Consider the following 25,803-nt stretch of genomic DNA (forward strand, 5'->3'; position numbering starts at 1 on the left):
ACCGTGGTATTTATGAGATCAGTGGCGGACAAGATCTTTTTGAAGAATTGAAGACTTCACTCATCGAGGGCAATAACCTCTTTGCAACGCCTCTTGCGGCTCTCAAGGACGAGATTGGCACTCTGGATGATGGCATTGATTTTGGAATTGAGCTGTCAGGTGAGTCGTTAGTATAACTAGGCTCCTTCGTGCTATTAACACAATCATAGACGAAATTCCTGCCGTGTATACCCCTACAGTTAAACCGGGGAGTCCATACTATCCTTGGCCGTCAAAGGCAGTAAGTTTCATCCTGTGATTCTTTCAGAATTTGAGGATGCTCACTATGCTTCAAAGCACTTCTTAACCTCACTGTTGTTCAGCTCTGCACGTCTACCCTTTTCGGACGCACAGAAGAGAGCTGCACTCAGCTGGGCCAAGGAACTCAGTGCACGCGACGTCCCATCTCTCTGGTCTGTCAAGCAATCAAACAACCGTATATCTGAACTTGTCGGAAATCCGACGTGCAAAGTTACATCGTCATCCGGCAATATCTTTTACATCAATGATATTGGACACGCGATAGCCAAGGTAAAACTACATAGGCCTCGACTATCCTGTGCTAATCATACCCTTAGGACTACGCCAATCCACTCACCCGCTTTTCCATGCTGGATTATCCGGAGGATGGAGGAGTTGGAATGTCGCAAGTTTGTCACGGGCAGAAAATGATGTTAGAAATGCTGTCACCTCCAGCGGCTCGTGTTGGTGGTAAAATCTACTTTATCAACGAACTTCTGCGGGAACGCTCAGGAGCCTATTTCGTCCCCGAGCGATTTTTCAATGCCTCATATGGATCATCAGATCAAAGGGACTCGCAAGATCTACGACAGGAGAAAGAATTGTATGCTATGGGTCGTGCGGTGCAATATACAGATGTATGTGACCTGATCTTGCAGCTGCGATGACATACTGACAAGGTAGCTAGGCCGGCTTTATCGTCAGCGATGAACAAGAGGTCGTGCCGGTATCGATTTTCAGGTGTTCTTTTGAAGATATCATGGATGAGCTCGCATGCGGCGTCACACGTAAGTCTATTTGAACCAAAGATGATTCTCTACTTAGCATGATCTCAGCGTCGTCTGAGAAATATTTGAAGCTCGTACCGCATCCACTCCGTGAGAAGGCGAAGGGTCGGATGGTTTACTCCGTCCCCCTCATCATATTTATGGACGACGTCTCCGGAAATGTCTCAAAACAATGGAATAAGCACCACACAATCTACATGTCAAATGCTAACCTACCTAGGGAGATGTTAGAAAAAGAGTTCTGTGTTCGATTTGTAACGTCGTCCCCGCATGCAGCGCCAATGGAATTGATGCACTCAATGCGCGAGTCGATCAGGTGTGTTCTCCGCTGTCTGTGACATCTCATTATCTTACGTATCGAGTAGCAAGGCAGCAGACTCGGGGATCGTTGCGTGGGACTGCAAATTCGATGAGGAAGTGATGCTTGTCCCTCAAGGTCTGTTTTTAGCGGGGGACAATCCAATGCAGGCCGAGGAGTGCAGCCACGCCGGTTTGAACTGTAATTATTTTTGTAGGACCTGCCATGTCGGCGGCACGAAAGAATACAAAGAGTCGGAGGCCGGTTATAATAGTATATTTACGGTACGTTGCATACAAAATAGCTATCAATTGATCTGACACACAACACAGGAAGGAAATCCTCGAACGCCTGAAGACACGATAGCTCAAGTCTGTCAGCAGTTCGACACGGCGCTATGCTCCGGAGCTGCTGGGAAGATTGCGGCTGCGACAGCATCAACTGGAATTCGGGATTCTACCTCGTCTTCCCTCATTAACGCGCTGGTAGAATTGGGCAAGAAGCTGCGAAAGCGCGAAGCGGGGCAGCCAGCGTCAGCGGAATCTGCAGTTCACGCTGCCCTGGAGAAACAGCTCGAGGACATGTTGCAAGGCAGGACACTCCAGGACGCGATAAACCCCCTTCTGGGAATGGACGGTGAGCATTTTCATATCGATTTTCGTGTGCCATTAAACTCATTCAGATTATATACTTTACATAGGACTAAACATTCACATGGATACTCCTATGGAGATCCTCCACACTGTTCTCCTCAGTGTTGTAAAGTATTTCTGGGGCCAGACCGTTTTCCTGCTCGAGAAAGCCAAACTACTCAATCTTTTTCAGACACGTCTCGACTCGTTGGAACGGGATGGCCTCAACGCACCATCCTTGAACGCTGAGTATATTTGCCACTATAAGGGTGGTTTGATCGGCAAACATTTCAAAAGTCTCGCTCAAATTATGCCATTTGTAGTCTATGATCTCGTTCCAAAGAGCGTTCTCGACGGATGGACCACGATCGGAGAGCTAGTCGTGCTCGTTTGGCACACGAAAATCAACGACACCGAACGCTATTTGGCAAGCCTCACTCGGACGATCAACGACTTTCTTAACATCACTGCGCAGTGTGCACCGAGCATCCTAATCAGCAAACCAAAGTTTCATTTTTTAGTACATCTCCCCACGTACATCCGACGTTTCGGACCCGCGATTGTTTTCTCAACTGAGCGCTATGAATCATTTAACCACGTCTTCCGCCTTACATGCATTTATAGTAACCGACAAGCTCCTAGTCGAGACACGTGCGCAACATTCACTTGCAACGACACCATCAAACATATCACTACAGGTGGCTATTGGTACGACGTCAATGCAGGGGGGTGGGTTCAGGGTGGCCCACTAGTTGTTGCATACCTTGAAGATCATCCAGAACAAGGCCAGCTGCTTGGGATTCCCCGCGAAAGTTTAGCTGATCCAGGTACAGTGAATCATGCAATTGCAGGTTCTGTTCGAAGACTGATCACACATAGGCACAGGTAAAATTTTGGCATCCAAGACGTCCGGGCGTGAATTCGGCCCATGGGAAGACACGCGCTGTGCAGAAATATTCAAGAGGGACAATTTGCAAAGACCGTCTCACTCTCAATACTACCAGGGGGGTTCAGTCGTGACTAGCGAGCATGAAAATGTGCAGTTAGGTGGGCACGTTATTTTTCAAGACACGGTGGAGAACAAGGTATGTTTGTACCTGCTACATTTCTCATAGCGAAATTACTAACTATTCAACAGACTCGTGTTGGACGCGTTCGCGAAATCTTGCTTTCAACATTGACACAGCGCTCAGTCACATTCGTCGCTCTTCAGATTTTTTCGTTTATGCCTGCACGCCACCATTTACTTCATCTTCCGTGCCTCCGCCTCGAGAATGAGGAGCATGTTGTGATGGGAACGGTGACATTCCCACTTCTTGTATTTATCTCACACCAACTAAACACATTGCAGGATATTATATGCGCAGTCAACTTGCAGCACAACTGCCTCGACGCGAAGTGCACAGAGTTGTCTACGAAGCATCTATGGCAGGAACGTATCCAAACCGACCGAACAACGAGCATTGTGGAACACCAACCCTCACCGGAATATCTCCTCAACACATTCTCTATCCACAACTATCAACATATACACTCCGTTCTCCCAGAATTCCTTCGTGAGACACCATTGCGTGTCGCAAATCCCAGTGCGGTCCGACAAACTGCTGTGCAGCAAATGCACGGGAAACGGCTGGTGAAAAGGTCCGGAGGAGACGTAGCGAATCTGCCCCACGACAAAGATCACAGTATGCGTCCTGCATTCGATCGTGCCAAAAAACAACCCAAGGCAAAGGCTACCACCCAGAAACGGTGTAAGTCGACGAGCGCAGGGAAGCAGCAGCAACACACCGAGAACAACCTGCAACACCCCCTTCCACACCCTCATTATCGCCCACCCCCCCCTACACAATTCTCCACATCTGTCCCTCCCCAAGCGGCTGGCCCTTCAAGTTCACCGCCCCTCCAGACCATGCTACACCAGTGGCATATCCCACCACCAGTGTTCACACCACCGACGCCAATGTTCGCACCGCCAGCGTCAATGTTTGCACCCCGCCAACGTTTGCATCACCCCCACAGATGCCTCCTTGGACGTCTCAGGTGCCTACCTTTGCTACATCCTCCAGCTACGGCCATCATACACCTATCATCCGCTCTGCTCTGCCTATTCAAGTACCTACTCGTAATCCACTGTATCCCCCAGCCTCAGAAACTGATTCCCATCAGTCAGGTTCCCATTATCGTCCTCGTTATCCTCCGTCGTAGTCTATAATAATATTGTTAATTAGCATTTGAAAATGGCGCACCGGGGGTGGGGGGGTGGTTAAAGCAAGCTCGTGTGTGGTACCCCAGCATCGCCATCACCAAACAGCCGGCGATGTGAATGCAAACATCTTGTGCTTTGATGGTGGTGGTACTGGCACGCTCGTGCTTCAGAATACCTGGCGGGGATGGTGTCAGGGAAATACGTGTGTGGTACCCCAGCATCGCCATCACCAAACAGCCGGCGATGCGAACGCGAACATCTTGTGTTTTGATGGCGGTGGTACTGGCACGCTCGTGCTTCTGAATACCTGGCGGGGATGGTGTCAGGGAAATACGGGCAGTACAATCCTCCATACCTGGGGGGATTGGTACTGGCACTGGTGGCCAGGTTTGTGTTTTGGGATACCTGGCGATGATGATGCCAGGTAAATACGGGCAGTACAGTCCTCCATACCTGGTGGGATTGGCACTGGCACTGGCAGCCAGGTTCGTGTTTTGGAATACCTGGCGATGACAATGTCAGGGGGATATGGGCAGTACAATCCTCCATACCTGAGGGGGGGGCTCATTGATGCACTCCTACTCATTTTGACCCCCTCTCTTCACCATCTCTCAGCCTCATGTGGCACAAACTATGTGCGTGGGAATTTTAGCTAACACCTGGAGCTCAACCGTTTGGTGTGTCCAGTTCTGAAAGTTGGACTCGGAGCAACGTTCAAAGGATCCCCAAGATGATGCTCAGTCGCTTTCCTCTTCGCATGACATCTGGGAGCTCCCAGAGAGCAAGTAGTATTGGTCCTGGACCACAAGGGCCCGGCTTGGCCCCACCCCAGTCTGATGTCAGACCTCGTTCTCGCTCAATGCTCGGGTCTGATGCAGGCTTGTCAACCCACTCTGGTCCTTCAAGTCGCAGGCTACCCAGCTCAAACTCTCAGCCACGGGTGACCCACAGGCACAGCAGTTCAAACCACGAACAGATTTCTGTTCCGGGAACTCCCCAGGTTTTCCCTCCGGGCCCACTGACACGCCCATCTTCTCCATCTGAATCGTCCGATCTTGACGAGTCTATCACTCTGGGTATTCGGCGCCGTAGGGACTCCAGCAACGACATAATTCAACTCACCCCCAGACGCACCAAGTGTTTGAAAACGCACGCACAGAAGCTTGCCAGTGATCGTGGAATACCATTGCAGAAGTTACTTGCATTTATTGAGGTACGTCACTCACTTTTGTTTTGCTATATTAATACGATTGGGTTCACACAGAATGGTGATTTATTTATCATGCTTCTTGAGCTGAGGGCCGGTCAGATTGAACGAGAAGAAGGGACTGAAGCAAACGCTATACAGGAACTAGAGAAACTCATTTCTTTGAAGGACTTCGAGGTGCGGTTGATTTGTTTATGTATTCATTCTTTAACTGGCTGTATGTAGAGCGCACTAAAGAGTCGTCTTACCGCCTGTATGCTGTCCCCTAACCTGACTGCATATGTGACCGACACCCAACAACATGTCATGGTAGGTTGTTTTTATTCAATCTTGCCCGATCTCACCAAAATGTTTGCATCACAGGAATTTATTCAAGGGCACACTGAACTTTTCAAGATCTCTGAGGGCCTCTTTGATGACAACGAGTTGCGTACACAATTGGGTAAATTGGTCACGCGGCTTTTGGCGACCATCCGTGGCCAGATCAAGACTGCAGTAAGTACATTTTAAATGTATGGGAGCGCTTATGGAGTTCATTATATCCTCAATAGTTAACCACATCGATCATCAAGAGATTGAGTATTATGGACGCCCTCAAGCCCCTTATACACAGTGGTATGGAAGTTGATTCTTCGCACTGGACTAGATTTGCATTTTTGGTGAGTTTCTTCAGATGTCTAATGTATTTTTACTTATCCGAGACAGCGGCGCTGTCTCCGCATTTTCTTAATCGGAGTTCATGATCATGAAAAGCTCTCCCTCCAGGATCTTTTCTCCCCCTACCTCATTGCCTCGCTTTACCCAGACCTCCAACAGCACATTGAGATAACACTCAAAGTTGATCTAGTTCAGCTGGCGCAGGAACTCCAGGATGGCACAGCCCACGCCTCTGGCAGTGGGAATCAAAATGGAACCCCTAGTGCCCACCAAGGTACCAACGACACCACCCACGAGGATGCGAGCCAAGCCAAAAGCGCAGTCGATTTAGGAGACAAATCTGTAAATCTGTTTGTGAATGCGGGTGTGGACACGGATGTGGATGGAATATCTGACAATTATGTTGATCCTGGTTGTTCGAGTTCTGGCTTCGGACTCGATGGCTCGGAGCCGAAGTGGAACAAGCAGAAGTTCTGGAATTATATTGATGCCATGCTGGAGCAGATTCGCGAGAGTGCACGAGATGTATCAGACGGTAGTTCTGCTGCGTACGAGGATGCATACCGAAAGTACGTGTATGCCCCACCGTTCATTCACCCAGCTGACTGTTGATAAACAGGGCAATGGTCGAGATTCTCCAGCTCGATCTGCAAGAATTCCCTGGTCGCCGAAAATTTATAACTCTCTCGAAAGCTGCGCAGCCTATGTGGCAGGAGACAATTCAGAAGAAGTTGTTGTGGTAAATTTCGCGCGCTTGTTCGCTCCTCTCTAGCTATAGTCGTTGTTGTGTAATCCCTCCTATCATTGAATAATATGATGTCGTGTCGTCTTTTATGCATTCTTATATACTGGCATGCTACTGGAAAACCACGAAGATACATATATATGTCATGCTTCCGCGGGATCAAACGCCTGGTCCTGACATATGGTAGATGTATTATGGACGTATATGATTATACGTGTCATAGATGTGTGTGTACAGATATAATCTATATATCTTCATGAATACACCCTGCTTACATCTTTAGGTGACTATCAAATTAACATCTGCTGCAGATATCACACCTCTGACGTCCATAGAGATAAATTTTGCACCTTGTGACAGAGATCACCTGAATAAATTATTTATATTCTACAGAAGTCACACGGACATTGAGCAAATGAACACTTATGAATATAAACAACATGGATCACGGTTATATAGTGCGGTCAGCGCCCGAAAACCATACGAATAATGTGCGTGAGATCTTAAATAGACGTTCGCTATTTTTGACATCAGAATTACAAAATCATCGACTTTCCGTGTAAGTCATCATTTCAAGAACCTAAGACCTGTTGATTTTACACTAAACCTGAACTTCATAGGTGGGTTTGGCCTTAGTTTCTGCCATGAGGCGCTACTGACATACGTCATGCAGTCCATTAATGGATATGTGGCACTGACTAACTTCAATTCAGTTACTTCGGTTTACACTTATCCATCATGTAACACGGTCATACCGCCCTTCAAATCGGACATAGTGCCGGGCGACTCGTTTAAGGTAAGTTAGTTCGAGCCGCAGTCGTCAATATTAAGACCCTTCTCAACTCCGCCACTGCAGCCCTCACTCCCCAGTATTAGTCCATCTTCCTATGTCGGACCGCGTCACGGGTGGGCTTGAAGCACTTCTTGCCGCCTTTGCCATCGGTTTTGCGCTCAAAATTTATTTTGCCAAACCGAAAGCGCCTCACGATGTTCGATATCCACCGGGTCCGACTCCGCTTCCAATCCTAGGCAATGCACTGGCAGTCGATGTGAATACCCCTTGGCTTACCTACAAGGCATGGGGCAGCAAATACGGCAAGTGGTCTCGCAGAATGTAGTCTACCCTTGGTAACTAATGTTTCTTAGGCGACATCGTATATAGCCGGCTATTTGGTCAAGATAACATCGTTATCAACTCTGAGAAAATTGCAAGAGACCTCCTCGAACATAGGTCACATAACTACTCTGACCGACCAGAGATCGCAACCAATGAACTGTAGGAATTATTGAATTATCAACCATTCTCGTCATAAGGCATGGATTTTAGATTTGGCGTCGACTTCAATACCGCATTCATGCGATACGGTGGCAGATGGCGGCTTCAGCGGAAATTTCTTCACCAGTCCTTCCGGGAAGATGTAGTAGACAATTTTCGGCCCATGCAAGTAACAAAAAGTCATGAACTCGTATTGAACCTCCTGGAGTATCCTTTGGACTACCCGAAACATTTTGATGCGTGAGTGGTTTTCTATGCGCATCTCCTGATCCTTCATATTGAACAGTTCTTTAGGCATTCAGGTTCGGTTATCATGTCTGCTGTGTACTCATACGATGCAGCACGCCGGAATGACCACATGGTTGGGCGTGCAGCCTTGGCTCTGGATATCATACTGAAAGAGATGAGACCAGAGGTAGCTGCCGTCTTCACTGCTTTTCCATTTCGTACGTCCCATCGTCCATATCTAGCAATCTCTTATTGTATAATTCACAGTTCTTTGCCTTCCCTCTTGGCTCCCTGGCATGCGCCTCAAGAGAGTTTCACCTTTAGCCAGGCAATTAGCCATAGAAAACTTGGAAAACCCATTTGCGCATACGGAGCGTGGTCTGGTACGTCTAACATAACAAGAAGCACTTTGTTCTCAAGCGCTTTTCAGGCTGCGGGATCCATCTCTTCTTGCATGGTCGCTGACCATTTACTGGAACTCGACGACAGTGACGGTGATTCAGCCTGGCAGAAGAAAGCGATAAAGGAATCTGCGTCGACCGCTTTTGGGGGTGAGCATATATCGTTCCAGTGTAATCTTGTTGGACTGAATGAGACCGTCTTGCGACCAGCTGGCACTGAGACAGTGAGCAAGAAGTAGTCGGTGGTGTGGTCCAACGCTGACCAGTACTAGACAGCGTCTGTTATGATGAACTTCATCCTTGTGATGATTCTTCACCCACACATACAAGAGAAAGCGCACGATCTTGTTAAGAGCGTGGTTGGCACGAAGCGACTGCCGACGTTCCAGGATCGTGCATCCTTACCCTACGTTGACGCCATTTTACGCGAGTGCCTGCGGTGGCACCCAGTGCTTCCTCTTTGTGCGTTGCTCACCTCAACATATCAGCACCAGATTATTGATCGATTATAGCAATCATGCATGCTGCTGTCGAAAGCGACGTTTGCGAAGGTTATTACATACCCAAAGGTATGCGAGTTCCTCCCCATCATGGAGTCTATATTCATTCGCGGCACAGGTGCTATAATCACTCCAAATGTTTGGTAAGAACAATAAATATACATTGTTGTTGCAACTTAATTCTCCTCAGGGCGATGTGCCACAACGAAGAGAAATACCCCAATGCGTCTGAATTCAATCCTGACCGTTTCCTGAACCCAGACGGTACTCTGACAGACGATACTGTAAGCGTCGTATGGGGATTTGGACGACGGATATGCCCTGGTCGTCATCTCGCCGAAGCTTCTTTATGGTCTGCCATGGTCTGCTTGCTTGCAGTTTTCAAATTTTCCAAGGCCAAAGATGAGACTGGCAGCGAGATCGAGATCGAGCCGCGGTGGCATGGGGGGATTACTGTGTACGTGTAAAATTTGGTGGGATTATTGTAGAGAGAAAACTTACTGACAGCTGTTGCTTTATCTCGTATAGGCGGCCTATGCCATTTCCTTGCAGTATCACTCCGCGAAATGCAGACATGGATATCACGGCCTTGCAGCATTTGATTAGTGTATCTGTTTAGATTGGTCTGTTCTGCTGCCCGAACCTTGTACAACATTATCTACGCTGTCTTGAGGATGTACATATCACAGCCTGACCCGATATAACACAAGTATAGTAAAAACGCTTGCCGTGCAAGTCACAGTGATACACAATTGCCACCGAGCCGCAAGGTGATGCATATTTTCGGGCCCGGCGACAGTCATACCTTTCTATTCATACATGTCTTGATCATTGTATCTTGCAAGGCTTCATTCATTTCCTCACTTCAAGAGAGGTTCCGGCTTCAGTCATGGCACCCAGGAATCGAGATGATAATATCATGGACGTGGATTCTGATTCAGACATCTCCTTACCCGGCGACCTCGAACACCGCGGGAAGGGAAAGGCAAAAGGCAAGGCCGCTGACAAGCGCAAGAAGGATAAAGGCAAGGCGAAAGCGAAGGAGGTCAGGAATGCACCGTTTTGTCATGCAGCTATATTCACATTTTTACAGCAAGCTTACACTTGGGAGGCATCCTACACGCGTTCATGGGACACTGTACAGGAAGATGAGGGTGGAAGTCTGCAAGGCGCGGTGGAGGATCTTATGGCGCGGGGGAGACGAAGGAGGTTCATCCGTTCTCCACTTATCCTGTGGTAGTGTTGCTGACCCAGTCGGCCAGGTTGCTCGCACCCGCTGCTGCTATCCGCCGTACGATCATCCGACATCTGGTGCTCCTGCTCGATCTTTCAGCAGCGATGATGGACCGCGATATGCGCCCGACTCGATTTGATCTCATGCTTCAGTTCGCAAGGGAATTTGTGGTAGAGTGGTTTGACCAGAATCCTCTGGGACAGATCGGCGTCGTTGGTATGCGTGCCGGAATAGGCGAAAGGATTGGGGAGATGTCTGGTAAGTTTCTGTGAAATAGGTCACAAAGTCAAATGTTTATTCCATCAGGTAACCCGCAGGATGTCCTCAAATGTCTCAGCGATAGAACTCGACTTGAGCCTACTGGAGAACCAAGCCTTCAAAATGCCATCGAGATGGCACGAAGCAGCATGAGGTACTTCATCTTCTTAGCACTTCCAACTTATTTTTGATCTATACAGTCACCTGCCCACTCACTCTTCACGGGAGATGCTCATTATCTTTGGTTCACTGACGACCTGCGACCCTGGAAATATTCACGACACCCTAGATGCCTGTGTAAAGAATAAAATACGCATATCTGTGGTCGCTCTGGCTGCAGAAATGAAGATTTGCAGGGATCTATGTGACAAGACTGGTGGTAAGTACACTATTTTATACAGAATATTTTGCTTCATCCATAGGGCAGGTCAATTTGGCGTGGCGATGAACGAGGGGCACTTCAAAGACATCTTGTTCGAGCTCGTTCCACCTCCTGCACAAAAAGCCGTCGCTCGCGCAGGAGGGCCAGGGGCAGCAAACCCAGCTGCCGACTTGATGATGATGGGATTTCCTACTCGACTTCCGGATTCCTCACCACCAAGTTTATGCGCCTGTCATTCGGACATGAAGAGCGAAGGCTTCCTCTGTCCAAGATGCATGGCGAAAGTGTGCGATGTCCCAACCGATTGCGACATCTGTGGACTCATGATCGTGAGCTCTCCTCACCTGGCACGAAGCTATCACCATTTGTTCCCAGTGAAACCATATGAAGCTGTGTAAGTGGCCTTTAATAGAATCATTTGTCTGATCGACGTCGCCAAATACAGAACGTCGATGGAGGGCATATCAGAGCCGGCGACTGCTTGCCATGCATGTGCCAGGGTATTTTCGACTTCGGCGTCAACTGCGGCAGCCTCCGAGGGTATCAGTCTCTGGGGTCGGTACCGCTGCGCTGATTGTGATAACAATTTTTGTGCAGAGTGCGATGTATTTGTTCACGACGTTGTCCATTGCTGCCCAGGGTGTGGCAAGTAGCATAAGTACGACAGTTTAGATTTTGTTTAGATTGTAGCAGATTGCAGCTCGTTATTGCGGCAGCAAATCGGAGCGGCGAATTCGGCTTGCCCCGACGTTATGTAAATGAAATGCATTTACAAGGTTCGCGACCTTCGAAAACCTAAGTTATTAGGTGAAGCTTTTAAATTTGATACGTGTTGTGTTCCTCCTCCTTGTCCTCGCTTTGCTCCGCTGTCATGCTTTTACTGCCACTAACGCTCTTTTTTTCTTCCTGGCATACATTCGTTTACGCTGGCAGCCAAGCCAAAGGTCAGAACTGCTCCGTCAGTAACAACCGTCTCGAAATCGGCACATATCAATTTCATAGCGACTGCGATACGCAAACATACTGCTCGTCCCAGGGAACTTGCGAACTGAAGGGCTGCAGGAAGGACCAGTATCCATTTGGGTATGCACCAGATGCCGAGCTCCCGCCAAAGTGTCCTTCTGGGCAGTTTTGTCCAGATGAGGGCGATGGATGCCAGCCATGGCTACCTGTTGGCAGTGCATGTCAATTGAATCGTGATGGTGCGTCTCGATGGAAAGTCCCGTGGTGGTGTTCGCTGACTCTGTGTTCATTGCACAGATCAATGCGAGCCACCTCCGAATTGGCAGGACTTGGACGATACTTCGAAGTACGGCCGTAACGTGAATGGTTCCGTGTGTCTGAATAACGTCTGCATGTGGGTCGGAACTTGTCATCGGATGATTGTGTGCTGACTGCAGACCTAGGTGGACAAATGTCACAGTTGGGCTGCCTTGTCAAGTCGAGAACACTGCTTACATAGCGTATGCCGGAACCAACGAGTTCGTCGATATTGTGTCAAGGTGATAACCATAAAGTATCTTTGGACCATAGTGGTGCTCATTCCCATTTTCAGAGGTAACTGTCAAGTCCACTTGTATTGCGACGCTCAGTCGCTAGTTTGCATCCAAGCAAAACAACTAGGAGAGACTTGTGACGCAGATAAAGAGTATGTCTTGAGTTCGACGTGTGCATCGTGATATTGACTGGACGTCCAGATGTTTGTCTTTCAACTGCGAGAGTAATGGTGTTTGTGGCACAGGTGCCGACTCGCCGAACCACTTTGGGATCTGGGCATATAGCATGGTTGGGTTGGGTATATTCGGAGGTACGCCGCAATGTTTTGAAGGGTTGAACTGCATCCAAGGGTTGGCTTCCTAGGCATGTTCGCCACTCTAATTACCTTGTTCTTGGTCCACCGCCGTCAACGTGACCAGGAACGTGAGAAGCGCCTGCAGTACTGGCGTGAACAAGTAAGTGCTCAGGAGTCGGTAGTTTTGGCATCGTCTCTAACGTGTTTCGTGCAGAATGCCTTCCGTCAGAGCATCATACAGATGAAGGAAATGGCTCGCACCTCAATCTTATCTCTTCCTGGGCACAACAGTAACCGGAGTACAGTATGCAGCCGCGCTGGTTCGGAAGAGCCAATGCTACAGCACTCGGTCCACAAGGCGAGCGGGCTGAGACAGCAGTACATGTCAGATGATAACGGGAGCATGTACGACGACATGATGATGCAGTCTGAACGGCAGTAGGTGTGGGCATTGTGGGCAGGCGCTGGACATTTTGATTCTCTTATATGTGGACTATTTTTTACCATGGACTGACAGATCTCTTCCCATCTTATATTCATCACATCTCATTATACTTAGAACGAACGTTAATCATTGGCCACGCCGACTAGCTATGACAGATACAAATAAGCGGTTGTTGGGCTGTGTATTACAGTATCAGGTGTGAATCTATGTGACGTGTGAGCTTCATTGCACCAACCACAGCTTTGTTTCTACTTGTCTGAGTGCTCTAGAGTGCTCTTAACGAATGCTGGGAGCTTAATTATTGTGACGAGACTGTTTACGGTTTTTGAGACTGTATCTAAGAAATTAGCAGCTGTTATCGTCATTTCTGGGCATTGCAGCCAAGAGCATTTTCTCACTCTAAGTCTTACAGCCCACGACAGGCGCGGATGCCATGGTGTCCTCTTCTTCAATTGCCCTTGACAACATGTCATCCCAGTCGCCCCCGACCCTTGAAGGGGACCTCAGTCATGCACACCTATGGTCCAAGGACGGCGAGCTAGACTCGCAGGACATTTCACCACCACGTTCAAGTACGAGCACAGAGAAGGGAAAGGCAAAGCAGCTGGACGAAGAAGCATATGATGACGAAGAAGATACCATAGAGAACCCTGGCTCAGAGGCATATCCCCCTACAACCGACGACGCAGCCGAGACGCGACGAGTCGAAGAGGTGCGCCATTTTCCCCTCGGTTCATGACTTTCATTCGTGTGCGGATTATTGAAACCCTTCCTTACATTCTGGTAGAACCTGCGTCGATGGGAGATGGCTGAGCGCGAACGACGGAGAGCCGCGCGCGAGTCTGCGCAGGCCAATGGAGGCGGCGGCGGTCCGTCTTTACTCGGAGAAGTAACACGCAGGGCAAGCGTACTCCTGTCGAAGCGACAGACAGGCAGATCATCTTCAGGAGGGCTGGGTAACCACCGAGCTCTCAAATCTAGAGACTCCGTCGACGTAGTACCGCTCGACGACATCGACCAGAGTCCGCGCACATCTGCGAATCCCTTCATACATCCATCTGAAGTGGAACCGGGGTTTGATTCCCCGTCATTGTCCCCCTTCGTCGATTCGAAGAAGCAGTCGAGCGTAATGTCCGAGTCTTGTGACCTGGACTCCCCGCGTTCACCTGATAATTTCGATTCGAATACGCACTCATTGCAGTCAGCCACAATCCCTCCAACGTCGAAGCTTGTTCCTCCCCCACAGCCGCTGGGGTTACCGCCGCCTCTAACACCACCACCTAAAGGGACCAGACCACGCATGGCTCCTATGAAATCCACACCTCCACCAACGTTGCGTCAGGAACCTATGGAACCCGAGCAGGAGGTGAGATGGTGGCACGACTGGTTATGTGGATGCAGCGAAGGACCAGACCGGGGAGGGGATAACCAAGTAGGAACGTCTCTAACTCAAGCTGTTGGTTGTACTGACGGGTTTGCTTCAGGCTGGACGCACGAATCCTTTTGAATGATCCACTTCAGTTGACATGACCCTCCCCTACGACGTACACCTTGACATACACGGTACTATACCAGTAGTTTCGCATCCAGGGACTAATCTGCGCCATTGCATAGGTACTAACTATAGTTTAGAGGTTTCATAGTGTTTGGACGGTTCGCGGCATACACACCACGTTGCATACCCGCTTTTGTTTATCTTGTTACCTTCATCCACACTTGTTGCACGGATAATTGTAGCAAAAGGGAACATCTTTGGGAACATGAACATGTCTTTATTTCCGTCACTAGGGGAAGGGACAGGGGGGAAAGTAGTAGGGAAGGTAAAGGGGGAGCAAGAGGTTCTTTGTGGGTGGTGTATCGTATGTAACATGACAAGTCGTGATAGACATACAAGTCAGTACAGTTTTTACATGCCAGTCCAGCACGGAGGCTCGTTAATTGTTATTGAACGGATGGGAAGTGAACAGTCTTAAACTGGTTATCATTTGGAGGGCTACTATCCAAATTCGCTTGTTCAGCGTGATTATTGACAGCCTCAACCTGAAGTCAGCTTGATCTTCTGATAAATCATAGGAAATAAAACACTGACCTCCACCAGTTCTGGAGAAGAGTCATCCTTACCACGAGAATGACGTTTGGTCACGGCGGAATCATGTATCCACTAGAACATCCTCGATAATCGGGACTGTTATGGCAACAACTGGGGAACAAGTCTCTGGCGTATTCGTAGAAGATCCATCGGGGTCTCCAGGAATCTTGTTGGAGCCTCGCTCTACATCTCCATCCACAGTTGACCCGTCGGGAGCACGGCGAGCCCAAAGAACCCAGTCCGGAACCGTGACACGATTACGGTTGGTCCACGTCGTGGTCAACGAAGTGGTGCGAGAGTGTACGCCACGACCCATGTTGAAGAACGGGATAGACAAGCCATCTGTATACATTCGAAATCAGCGACGAGTACGTGAATACCACCGGCCACAATACTTACGAACGATGATGGAACCGAGGACGACGAAGGACACGATAGGCTGAATAGTTGCGGCGAGGTATTGTGCTTGATCAGCAGGCGGGTGTTCCGGAGTGGGCAAACGCGTAAGCGCCAGAGCAGACACGAACACTGCGCTGACTCCCATCTAGGACGCATTAGTAAATGACGAGAAACGATGCCCAACAGACTTACTGGACCTGTACACAGAATTCAGACACTTTATGTGAAATGATAGCATAACTAAGAGAGCTGCTTACCGAAGTGGCCAGAGAACAAAGCTTCCTTCCAGGAAGCAATCTCGGGAACAAATTTGTAGAGCACCAATAAGGGTGGAATTCGCCTCAAGACCAAAATAGCGATGACAAGAACAACAAGCCTCCAAGGAGTGATGCCATACTCGGGAGAGTTATAGGCGTCGAAAGGTAGCCAAGCACCGATGTAGATGAAACAGCCACAATTCAAGACATAATCTATCACAGAGGAGAATACGTCATCTTCAGTCTGTATATTGAAGTGGCCGTCCCAAGAAATTGCAGAACCTAAGCAAATGTCAGATCCCAAGTAATCACGCATTCAGACTGGACTGACCAGCTGCAAATGCTGCAAGAAGATCATCTGCACCGATGGTGCTCGCGATTCCGATAGTGAAGATGGACAGAGCCAGGTATTGTGCGATGTAAGATTCACGGTCTATAAAGCCCTTATTGTGGGATATCCTCATGAGCTTGGAAAACAGCAGGCCTGGATCACAGACGTAATGCAATCAGATCGAAGCATTTAGACGATTAATTAACTTCGCTAACCTAGAACGGCCCCCAAAACGGTGCCAAGGATGACCTCGTCTGTTGTGGGAAATGATGAGTACTTTGCGGAGCGTCCAAGAACCGAGGGCACGAACATAGCCATCCCACCAAAAACCACTTGCCGATAGCAGTTCGAACGGATGTCTCTACGGTGAGGTATATGGATATTGCAAGGAATGGGTATGCAAGACCGTCGTTCGCTGCGGACTCTGCGGATAATATTCTACGGATATTCACAGGCACGTGTTTAGTGGCAAATTTGCCGCCTATAGAACATATTTAGACTGCATCAGATGTTGTGGTTGGTATGACTAACGAGTGATGGCGGCACATGTGACTGGGTCCGTGGGGGTCAAGCAAGCAGCGATGCACAAAGACGAAATGTAATTGAGCTGCGGGAATAATGCTTGTATGACGGCTGTCATGATGGTCAGCAAGTGGAAATTGTCACCGCGAAGATATACATACCGGCGACAACAGCCCAGCCAAAAGCCATGGTAGGGACGACCATTATGAGCAAGCTCTTGGCATGCTCTTTCATATATGCGCATGGTAATTCGACTCCCACTGCGAACAAGCCAGTGGCGAGGACGATGCGCATGACCTCTAAAGTTATGGTATTTTCCAAGGGACCCCATTCGCGGGGTGTGAATACATTGGCAACATAAGGGCCTATGATGACCCCGAAGCCGGTTCCGAGGACGACTTCATTGATATAAAGCTATGGAAGGACGGATTATTAATCCAGGATGTATGTGTGGTGTAGGACTGAATTCATCAAACCTTTTCTTTGACTAAGAGGGATATCATCGAGAACTGTGGTCAATAGTCAGCATAACATGCAGATACCACGAGTAACAGCAGTGCGGAACAAATTGGACAGTAGCGATAACAAGCTGCAAAACAGCAGATAACGCCGCAAACTGTAAAACAGCAGACGCGGTACCGGGGGCAGCGGCGAGTACATGCATTCAAAGAGAGATAGAACGAACCAACACTACAAAACCACCAAGACAGATATACGCCAATCCTGGCGCGGACACCTGAAAAACGAGTTTGTGATGATAGAGAGGAGTCAACGATAGTACGAACTTGCAGTAAATCCAGATCCATGATGACAGAATGAAATGCTTGATAGGACCTTTGGAAGAACCTTTGGAGGTGGTGAACGCAAGCTTGAGAGAGGAAATTATTTCGAGCGTCAAATGCCTCACCATGAATAATTTATCGGCAAGACCAAGCTCACCACGGACAATGCCGTGAAAGACCCTGACATGATGATCAACGCTGTGCAAGCCTTCGAGACCCTTGCTCTCGATGATGAGGCTCGTTCGTGTATGAAAGGCGCAAATACACCAGAGAGAGATGACAACCGAATCGCTGATAGATATTATGTACTATTAGTACTGCAGAAGGTTACCAGAAACGGTTCACGCAGGCGATACGCTGTAACGCTGGCGCCAATCAGTAGCGTAATGTTCTTTGACAATCTATATAGCAAGCGAATGGTCAGGCTACAACTGACCTGAGAAATCGAACTCTAGACCTACTGTAGGCGCCTAGTAGAGAAGGAACGGTTCTTCTTCGATCTCCTTACGGCTCTAGAGCTCTAACCTCCACCCATATGGCCATGTGAATGGTAAATACTAATCCGAGCACCGCATCCGAGTTCGGTACTGGCAGATTCTCCGGACCAATCACGGGTTAGCTAGGGACTTATATGCTCTTATCATGCGGGGGTTGCGCCAATAATACCGTAAAGTGGTCTATAAAGGTGGTCTACTGTCGTCGTGCTATCTCCTCTTACTACCTCCCTACTTCTTACAGCGATGGGTTCTTCTGCATCCAAGATTCCCGCTCAAGCTACGGCCGGTACTCTACAGGCCATTGATGAGAAGGGGTTTGTCCGCCCACATAACTCCACGTCATCGGCGGCCGATTCGAAGCCCTTGGCGAGCGACGGTTCAATTTCACTGTCTAATGTTGATGTCTGGGAGTCTACTGCTGCTGCGGACCCAAAGATCCAACTTGCCCGCACAATTCTTGCCCATACCAACATAAAGTCAACCCTTACCAGTCGCCCGGCGGCGGTTGCAATACCCCACGTCTTTAACCACGAGGTGGAGTTCAAATCCGGACCCGTCACAAACCAGAAATCCAGTGGTCGATGCTGGCTCTTCGCGACTACAAATGTCATCCGGTATGAGGTCATGAAGAAGCTCAATCTCAAGGAATTCCAGCTTTCCCAGGTAACCGTTTATGATCTTTGGTTCTCGCGAGCTTTTCACTCACGTAAGGCTATAGTCTTACCTGTTCTTCTGGGATAAGTTGAACAAGTCCAACTATTATCTCGAGCTCTCTATTGAGAATGCAGACAAACCTGTTGACGATCGTCTGGTAAACTTCCTCGCCAATGACCTTATCAGCGACGGTGGTCAATGGGACATGGTTGTTAACTTGCTCGAGGTACGCGTCCATTGCAGACAACAGTATATTACGTGTTTAACGTCTCCTAGACATACGGTCTCGTTCCTCAGCCCATTTACCCCGAGTCATACCATTCAAGTGCTTCAGGTCCCATCAACACGCTCCTGAAGATGAAGCTCCGAGAGCATGCTCTCACTCTTCGCACGCTCTCTTCATCACTACGGGCTGATCCCAACGTCTCGGCGGAATCTGCTATCTCAGCCCTTCGCGCGAAGAAGGAAGAGCTTATGCAGGAGGTTTATACAGTCATGAGCGCAACCCTTGGCGTTCCTCCTAAGCCTGACGCGACCTTCACTTGGGAGTACTACACCGAGGATGGCAAGTATGCGAAGTGGGAGGGTACTCCTCAACAGTTTTACAAAGCATTCACAACCAAGTTCTCGGTCAGTGCATGAGCCAACCCCGACGAATATGCATATTTACAGCTCTCCAGCCCGCAGAGTCTTTCTCTCTCATTAACGACCCTCGGAATGAGTACGGTAAGCTGTACACTGTAGATAAGCTCGGCAACATTTGGGGAGGACGACCTGTTCTGTGTAAGCCGCGTTAATCAAGTCTACATTGCATGGCCTTAACCGCTAGCAGATGTGAACACTGAGATCGATGACCTCAAGCAGGCCATAGTTCGGGTAAGCAATCCTTCGGTTGCTTGGTTTAGTTCTGAACCCGTTCACAGTCTATCAAAGCCGGCCAGCCAGTCTTCTTCGGTTGCGATGTCGGACAGTTCTCCGACTCCGGCAAGGGTGTCGGTATTATGGACGTTGACTATTTCGAATACGAAGTAAGCTTTTTCTGGCACAAAGAATAACGGCTTTTGAAATCATCTCTTTCCCCTCGCAGCAAGCATTCAACATCACGCTGGGACTTACCAAGGCCCAGCGATTGCAGACCAACGAGTCCGCCATGACTCATGCGATGGTCATCTCTGGCGTGCACGTAGATGAGAAGACTGGTCGCCCCGTCCGGTTCAAGGTGGAGAACTCTTGGGGCGATGAAAGCGGCGTCAAAGGCTTCAACGTGATGAGCGACAAGTGGTTCGACCAATTTGTGTTCCAAGTCGTCGTGCACAAGTCGTTGGCGACAAAGGAGCAAGTGAAAATCTTTGAGTCGGGGGACAGAGTAGTGTTGCCTGCTTGGGATCCCATGGTAGGACAGGATTTTTCTGCAGACACAAGATGCTGATCGTTTTATCCAGGGTGCTTTGGCATGAGTGCGAGATATACCTGTTGCATTTTTTTTTATGTCATGTACTGTTTGTTTTTACGTTTGCAGACTGATGAGTATCAGCCCAGCTCGGTGCTAGGCCGGCAAGCAATGAATGTCTGTTATACCACTTCCCCGAGCGAAGAACCAATCTATGATATGTGTGTTACATTCGGGTTGCCCGATTTCTGATTAGCGTGTCGATTCGCACGCCCAGCTTTGTCTATCGCAAAGACACTGAGAGGTTAGTTGGGCTGGGACCGCTCGGTTCGGACGCTGGTGAGATTACCGCTGGGTAGGCGGGACACTCGACAGGCGGACTGTTGAATGACTATGGAATACATCGGAGAAGCTGATTATGACAAGGGTATGCATGTACGGGTACGGGCATATGAGTAAACATGTGAGTAAACGACGTGAACACAAGATAAAGTACTGGGAGTAGCAGGCGGGCGAAAATATATAGGTTCGAGCGGTGATGGATGATGAAATGAAAGACGAGCTTGAGGCTACACAGATAGGTACTTCAGATGTAACTTCAGCTGTTCATCACTCGTCCCAATGGCAGAGTGCATTGTTTCGCTAAGGTGGGCGTTGTAAGGGCCACGATGGAACACGGATAGATACCGGTCGCAGACAACTACATGTCAATGATCGCTATATCAATCCCCTGCTCGTAGTCAAAGAGATGATCGCTTGACATGCGAAATACACCCACTTCATGATTTGTATTTATGGATGGGGAATACAATAACCTCTCTTCATCCAATGTGATACGAACAAATCGGGGACAAATGCGGAGGTTGACCACTTCCACGTAATGGAGGTAGGTTACCACATGCTCCCTGAAGCCTGCTGGTACCGTAGGTTCCCGAACTACCTTACCGATGCCGCGTGCCACGGCGGAGGGATTGAAGTCGTTCATATGCACCCAAAACTCATCAAGATCTTGGAGGGGAACTGATCGAACGACACGAGTTCGTCCTACTCCAAATTGAAAGTCCAGGCGTGACGAGTCGAAGCAGCGAGAATTTTGTGGACCCCATAACAACCATGGAACAACTCGTTCAACGTCTGAGGTCGCATCAAACCACGTCGCAGGGATATCCATGAAGAACAGACGAGCAGATATGACGCTGGTGCCTTGAGGTGCGCACGACTCCGCGCACTATGGAAAACCGATGGAAAGTAGAAGCGCTGGATCCTCCAGAAACGACCATATTGGTCCAATAATGGGCATCATAAATCTTGCCTGAAGCTGCGGTGCCTTTGACAGATCCTCGACGTTGTATAGCCCTTGACCGCGTGGTGTGAGAGTCAAGAGCTTCTCCTCGGTAAGAAAACGGACATCAACCAAGTCATAGCTTTCGTCGGACACGCAGGTGTCCTTTTTAAATGGTCAAATAAGACCTTTAAATGATAGACAGAAGAGACACCTACTAAAACAGCTGGACCGCTTTGATGCCAATTGCACACATGCAACGACCAGTATGGGTAACGTGGCCAACGGGGTGTGTCAACCACAATAGCATAGAAAGCTAGGGCATCTCCGAGGACAGTAATCATTCGATTGCAAGGCCCCCCCGGAGTTGGTTCTCCCAAAGACTAGACGGGATCCATGTGAAAAAGGATGTTCCTCGCCTGTGGAGGTCGCGTAAAAGTTTGTTTGCTACACGAAGTCGGATGCGTGGGAGTCGCTCAGCATGTTGACGGCGATCATAAGGTCCTGCGTTTCAGCAGACAGATTGCCAGGAACTGGATTCGGATCCGAATCCTTGCTCCATGCGCGGGGAGGGGCACTCACCGTTTCAGGTGTGCAGGTGTCTGAATCAACAACTTTGTATTTAAGATCGTAGTAATCCGTCAGAATCGGGGGGGTAGCAACGCAGAGTTGTCGGTGGATGATGAACCGGGGTGCTAACGAGGATGGGACACGAATTTTCTTTGTTACGTTGAGCTCAAAGGAATTCCACGCGTTCGCCTTGCCACCTTTGAGAGTGCGCAAGCAATCCGCCAAGGAGGCAGTATGTGGTCGCGGATGAACCGGAATCAATCTTTGGGCACCAAGTTCGATGGCGTATTGTAGCTCAACAGAGTTTTTGACCGTGTTGTAGATCGTTTGGCAAATCTTAAGCAGATTACATTATGTAAATAAAAGCCCCTAAGATAACTGGGAATGAATGGAACTCACCAGCGTGCAGTATATAATTTCATTATACGAAAGAAAAGTAAAGATATTGCATGGAATAGCCTTTCCGGAATGATGAGAGCGCATTGGTTCATGCCGAATATGAGGGAATGAGTTGGTAAAGGTATGGAGATTCGTAACTACCCCTAGGTAGGCCAGTCCAGCTTGAAATGTTGAATTGGTATTACGGGTTTACGTTTGTCTTCGAATGCGACGAGTCTTTGATTGATGTTTTCCGGTCCTCGATTTACATGACCACAACCTTTGAAGTTGGGCGTTGAATATCACATCCACATCTTGTATACAATTGTCCCCCAGGTCAAGTTGCTGAGGATGGCACATCAATAAAACCTCGGGCGCCTTGCAATTATATACGTATCTACGTCACTTTCCTAGCCTTGGCTCCAGCGTCAAGACGCTAGAATGAACGCAAGGACAGTGAGTGATGTTTCCCTAGTTTTCTCAAAGGCGGCACACAGTGACTAAGATAGTTCGCCGTGCAAAGGAGAATAGGAAGTGGCAGTGCACAGCGACAGACAAAGTTCTAACAGAAGGAGTCCCCGGCGGGCCTCCTTCAAGCTAAAGCTATAAAGTGGCATGCAAGTCACATATTAGCTCATGTATTAGGACAACATAACAATACAGTACCTCTCTCAAACCTCTCTTGTAGTTATATTCGAAAAAGTCAGTTGCTCTTTTCATACGCTTCTCATCGTCCCCATTTGCACGGATGTAATCATTGCCAAGTTCCTCTCACTTGGCCATAGCTGTGTGGCATACCAGAGCAAAAAAGGATACGAGTACCACAGTGCTGAAGCCTGAAGACGAATGAGAACTGGATATACCTTCTAAAGTTCGCAAAGTTTTCGAAGCCTCAAAAACTCAACCAAACACAAACACAGATCCCTTGCTGACACGTGCAACGTAACAGAATCTTGGACTGTAGAAAACTGTCTGCGTCGCAACGATTATGATACAGATCTGCTTTGGCTTTGTACCACTCACCGACTTCGTTTAGTTAAATAAACAGGTGATTTCACACCCATGATGTTGCTTATTTCGTACAACGGTTAGTTACCAACGAGAACACGTTCTTCAGCGAAGGTCAGCCTAGGTCGGCGTTTTAGTGGAGAGATCAATTGATAGAACTGCAATAGGGAATAGAGCACCTCGGTGCATTCCGATGACTCCATCAAGCTCGGCCTGGACCTTAGCTTGCTCCTCGAAGAATGATGCGGCTGCCTTCAGCATCATTCGCATCGTGCACATTGTCGCCATGGCATAGTCTAAGACCTGATTTCATAACATAACTTCGGTTAGTACCGACTTGGATGGGCACCTGCACCGCTCGAGATTCATTGGGCAAGCATATCAAATTTCTCAGTTCTCCTCCATTGATGTTCGCGTCACGTCTCATGGGACCTCACGACCTGTCGACATGCAAGCGCCAGCGTAGTTGTTTCGCGTTCTCGGAGTACACGGGTGGGCTCGTTTCAAAGGTAGAGCTCGAGAAGTCGCCCCTCCACCTTGTTTCGCGCGTAGATCGCACCCATGAAAGTTGATACCATGCTGCGATGGTACTGCGACAGTGCGACGCGTCGATTGTCATGCAGGCGTCATCTAGAGTCGAACAACTCTCGCGCGAATACAGGAGAGTTCGAAAGTTGATAATCTCGCCCAAATCCAAGGACGTGTTTCTGGAGAGATGAATACCATGGCAGCCGCCCGCCATTCCCTGCTTGGTGTGTTCGTGCAGAGAACGCGTCTCTGTGCATGACACGCCTTGTTTTAGGTTGTTGCACATCTCGTCTTTGCCAGCCACGTGAAGGTTGCTTATTTTTGCGCGGGCCTGGACGAGAAGCCACATGGGTATGTCGGACCGTGGAGACTGAAGTTCGGTCGGCACGTCGTCATATGTTGACAGAAAAGACCTCACCCTACATCAATCCATGCATATAGCGCCTGAGGCTGTGCCTCTGATAACCGTGTTTGCGTGTCCGTCGGCCAGATGTTCCAGGAGCATCGGATGAACACGGGACGTTGCGCCGGAGTTTTCTCCGTTTCCTAAAACGTCTGGTTTCGAGACTAGTCCGTGAGGAAAGAATAATTCTTGTCAAGCGCCATGTCAACTCACTTTGATTGCCCGGCAGTATAAATGAGCTGTACACAAGTGTTTGGGAGTTCTGAGACAGGCGCTGGTCGCGGAGCTCTCGTGGAAGAAGTCTTGTATCCCGAGAAATTTATTTTGAAGGCTGGAAGTGCCATGTACAAAAATCGGTTTGAAGGTGCCAGTACCTCCCCCATGACGCAGTTGCCTATGTGCATCGAATCTGGATCGATCAGCGTAAGACTGTAAGTATTCAACCGGGAAGGTACTTGCCTACGCATGACCGGACGGCGGCAAATCGAACCATCATACAAAGATCCGAGCACACCACGACCGGGGCGAAGGGGATGATGTTGTCCGCTGCCTTGGCTGGGTGCCAAAAATGACCTGATACACATCCGTCTTGTCCATGGGGTTATCGGACACTGATTCTGGTCTATCTTGATCACCACACTGTCATATAGACCAACTTGTACTGCGTCGAGCTCTGCAGACAATCGTTCATTTGCTGTGGGTTCAGGGTACTGGGTGGGGTCCTATAGTATAACGATCATGTGTCACTTGCAGCTGATCTATTGCATGGAGTTCGCAGAACCCATGTTGCTCTGTATTTGTATTGTCGTCGACTAAGCAAACATGTGAATTGTTGGTTGCCATATCATATTGCGGAGGCTCATCCGAGAGTCCGTGTTTGAGACTGACGCACATGCGACGGATCTTTGTGAATTGGCGGACAAAACAGGTTTTGCCCAGGGAGTGAGAAGCATACCATCGTCATAGATGATCGATAGATCTGCACAGTCCGCGTGGTTCGTAGTTTCCGAGAACAGCCTACAGTTGTTCTCCGTATGTCATACAGTTTGGACTCACGTCTCCGTGCACTGCGTACATTCAGTCCCGATGATCCAGTCCCGGCGCTTCTTGATAATTTGCCCCTGGACCACCGCGGGGCGCATATCTTGCGTATCTTCCAATCGCTGCTACGAACGTAGAGAATCCCAAATACGACATAGAGACAGAGCCAGTACAGTATCCTGCTCAGAGGGCGTAAGATGAGGGCACACACGAGAGCCCTCTGTCAGCTGCACAGAACCTGCCGCAATGACACCTCTGGCAGCCCTCATCGATCATCGATTATTGGCACTTGACCTCTTTTGGGTCAAGGGGTGAGTGTACCACGCGGACATTCAAAAATTCAA

At 48.8% G+C, this 25,803-nt stretch overlaps 10 protein-coding genes across 10 annotated transcripts; 7 read left to right on the forward strand and 3 right to left on the reverse strand.

Moving 5' to 3' along the window:
* Positions 1-244: 244 nt before the first annotated feature.
* On the forward strand, positions 245-4,202 carry EDB91DRAFT_1056803 (uncharacterized protein; the record flags this gene model as incomplete). Its single annotated transcript, XM_041314031.1, has 12 exons — positions 245-280; positions 337-570; positions 618-917; positions 968-1,067; positions 1,116-1,383; positions 1,433-1,649; positions 1,698-2,001; positions 2,066-2,824; positions 2,877-3,082; positions 3,136-3,297; positions 3,349-3,682; positions 3,778-4,202. Coding segments are annotated over 12 exons (3,345 nt in total), but the record flags the coding sequence as incomplete, so codon positions are not given.
* A 731-nt stretch (positions 4,203-4,933) lies between these two features.
* EDB91DRAFT_1250852 (uncharacterized protein) lies at positions 4,934-6,810 on the forward strand (the record flags this gene model as incomplete). The annotated part of the gene is made up of 7 exons (XM_041323273.1): positions 4,934-5,416; positions 5,468-5,587; positions 5,636-5,719; positions 5,774-5,905; positions 5,962-6,069; positions 6,116-6,636; positions 6,687-6,810. 7 exons carry the CDS (start codon positions 4,934-4,936, stop codon positions 6,808-6,810), a joined length of 1,572 nt encoding a protein of 523 aa, XP_041174865.1.
* An 813-nt stretch (positions 6,811-7,623) lies between these two features.
* EDB91DRAFT_1146574 (cytochrome P450) lies at positions 7,624-9,952 on the forward strand. The gene is made up of 12 exons (XM_041319245.1): positions 7,624-7,907; positions 7,959-8,088; positions 8,140-8,328; positions 8,383-8,534; positions 8,584-8,699; positions 8,747-8,867; positions 8,928-8,941; positions 8,990-9,179; positions 9,230-9,286; positions 9,336-9,360; positions 9,408-9,674; positions 9,746-9,952. Exons 1-12 carry the CDS (start codon positions 7,700-7,702, stop codon positions 9,834-9,836), a joined length of 1,560 nt encoding a protein of 519 aa, XP_041174866.1. The 5' UTR covers positions 7,624-7,699; the 3' UTR covers positions 9,837-9,952.
* EDB91DRAFT_1146579 (Ssl1-like-domain-containing protein) lies at positions 9,887-11,877 on the forward strand. Its single transcript, XM_041319246.1, has 7 exons — positions 9,887-10,262; positions 10,311-10,426; positions 10,480-10,709; positions 10,758-10,863; positions 10,910-11,088; positions 11,137-11,485; positions 11,537-11,877. The coding sequence occupies exons 1-7, from the start codon at positions 10,107-10,109 to the stop codon at positions 11,742-11,744; spliced, it is 1,344 nt and encodes a 447-aa protein (XP_041174867.1). The 5' UTR covers positions 9,887-10,106; the 3' UTR covers positions 11,745-11,877.
* Positions 11,878-11,879: 2 nt separating this feature from the next.
* EDB91DRAFT_1146585 (uncharacterized protein) lies at positions 11,880-13,561 on the forward strand. Its single transcript, XM_041319247.1, has 7 exons — positions 11,880-12,293; positions 12,352-12,448; positions 12,498-12,593; positions 12,647-12,739; positions 12,789-12,898; positions 12,952-13,043; positions 13,098-13,561. The coding sequence occupies exons 1-7, from the start codon at positions 11,963-11,965 to the stop codon at positions 13,323-13,325; spliced, it is 1,047 nt and encodes a 348-aa protein (XP_041174868.1). The 5' UTR covers positions 11,880-11,962; the 3' UTR covers positions 13,326-13,561.
* On the forward strand, positions 13,562-15,079 carry EDB91DRAFT_1146589 (uncharacterized protein). The gene is made up of 3 exons (XM_041319248.1): positions 13,562-14,040; positions 14,116-14,760; positions 14,813-15,079. The coding sequence occupies exons 1-3, from the start codon at positions 13,762-13,764 to the stop codon at positions 14,837-14,839; spliced, it is 951 nt and encodes a 316-aa protein (XP_041174869.1). The 5' UTR covers positions 13,562-13,761; the 3' UTR covers positions 14,840-15,079.
* On the reverse strand, positions 15,080-17,854 carry EDB91DRAFT_1146592 (Sodium/hydrogen exchanger family-domain-containing protein). Its single transcript, XM_041319249.1, has 13 exons — positions 17,712-17,854; positions 17,403-17,662; positions 17,088-17,340; positions 16,936-17,037; positions 16,715-16,885; positions 16,620-16,658; positions 16,405-16,557; positions 16,074-16,355; positions 16,009-16,013; positions 15,817-15,961; positions 15,515-15,759; positions 15,418-15,489; positions 15,080-15,368 (listed from the first exon to the last, which is right to left on the reverse strand). Exons 2-13 carry the CDS (start codon positions 17,427-17,429, stop codon positions 15,270-15,272), a joined length of 1,593 nt encoding a protein of 530 aa, XP_041174870.1. The 5' UTR covers positions 17,430-17,662; positions 17,712-17,854; the 3' UTR covers positions 15,080-15,269.
* Positions 17,855-18,250: 396 nt separating this feature from the next.
* Positions 18,251-20,550, forward strand: EDB91DRAFT_1146608 (peptidase C1B bleomycin hydrolase). Its single transcript, XM_041319250.1, has 8 exons — positions 18,251-18,868; positions 18,924-19,085; positions 19,136-19,489; positions 19,540-19,642; positions 19,692-19,735; positions 19,783-19,887; positions 19,947-20,252; positions 20,302-20,550. Exons 1-8 carry the CDS (start codon positions 18,449-18,451, stop codon positions 20,314-20,316), a joined length of 1,509 nt encoding a protein of 502 aa, XP_041174871.1. The 5' UTR covers positions 18,251-18,448; the 3' UTR covers positions 20,317-20,550.
* Positions 20,551-20,949: 399 nt separating this feature from the next.
* EDB91DRAFT_1250857 (uncharacterized protein) lies at positions 20,950-21,875 on the reverse strand (the record flags this gene model as incomplete). Its single annotated transcript, XM_041323274.1, has 3 exons — positions 20,950-21,445; positions 21,479-21,696; positions 21,750-21,875. 3 exons carry the CDS (start codon positions 21,873-21,875, stop codon positions 20,950-20,952), a joined length of 840 nt encoding a protein of 279 aa, XP_041174872.1.
* A 103-nt stretch (positions 21,876-21,978) lies between these two features.
* EDB91DRAFT_1084016 (uncharacterized protein) lies at positions 21,979-22,584 on the reverse strand (the record flags this gene model as incomplete). Its single annotated transcript, XM_041315696.1, has 2 exons — positions 21,979-22,437; positions 22,501-22,584. 2 exons carry the CDS (start codon positions 22,582-22,584, stop codon positions 21,979-21,981), a joined length of 543 nt encoding a protein of 180 aa, XP_041174873.1.
* Positions 22,585-25,803: the final 3,219 nt, after the last annotated feature.

This window comes from Suillus paluster, assembly GCF_016628075.1.
Source record: "Suillus paluster strain FC165 chromosome Unknown EDB91scaffold_47, whole genome shotgun sequence".
Classification (NCBI taxonomy): Eukaryota; Fungi; Basidiomycota; class Agaricomycetes; order Boletales; family Suillaceae; genus Suillus; species Suillus paluster.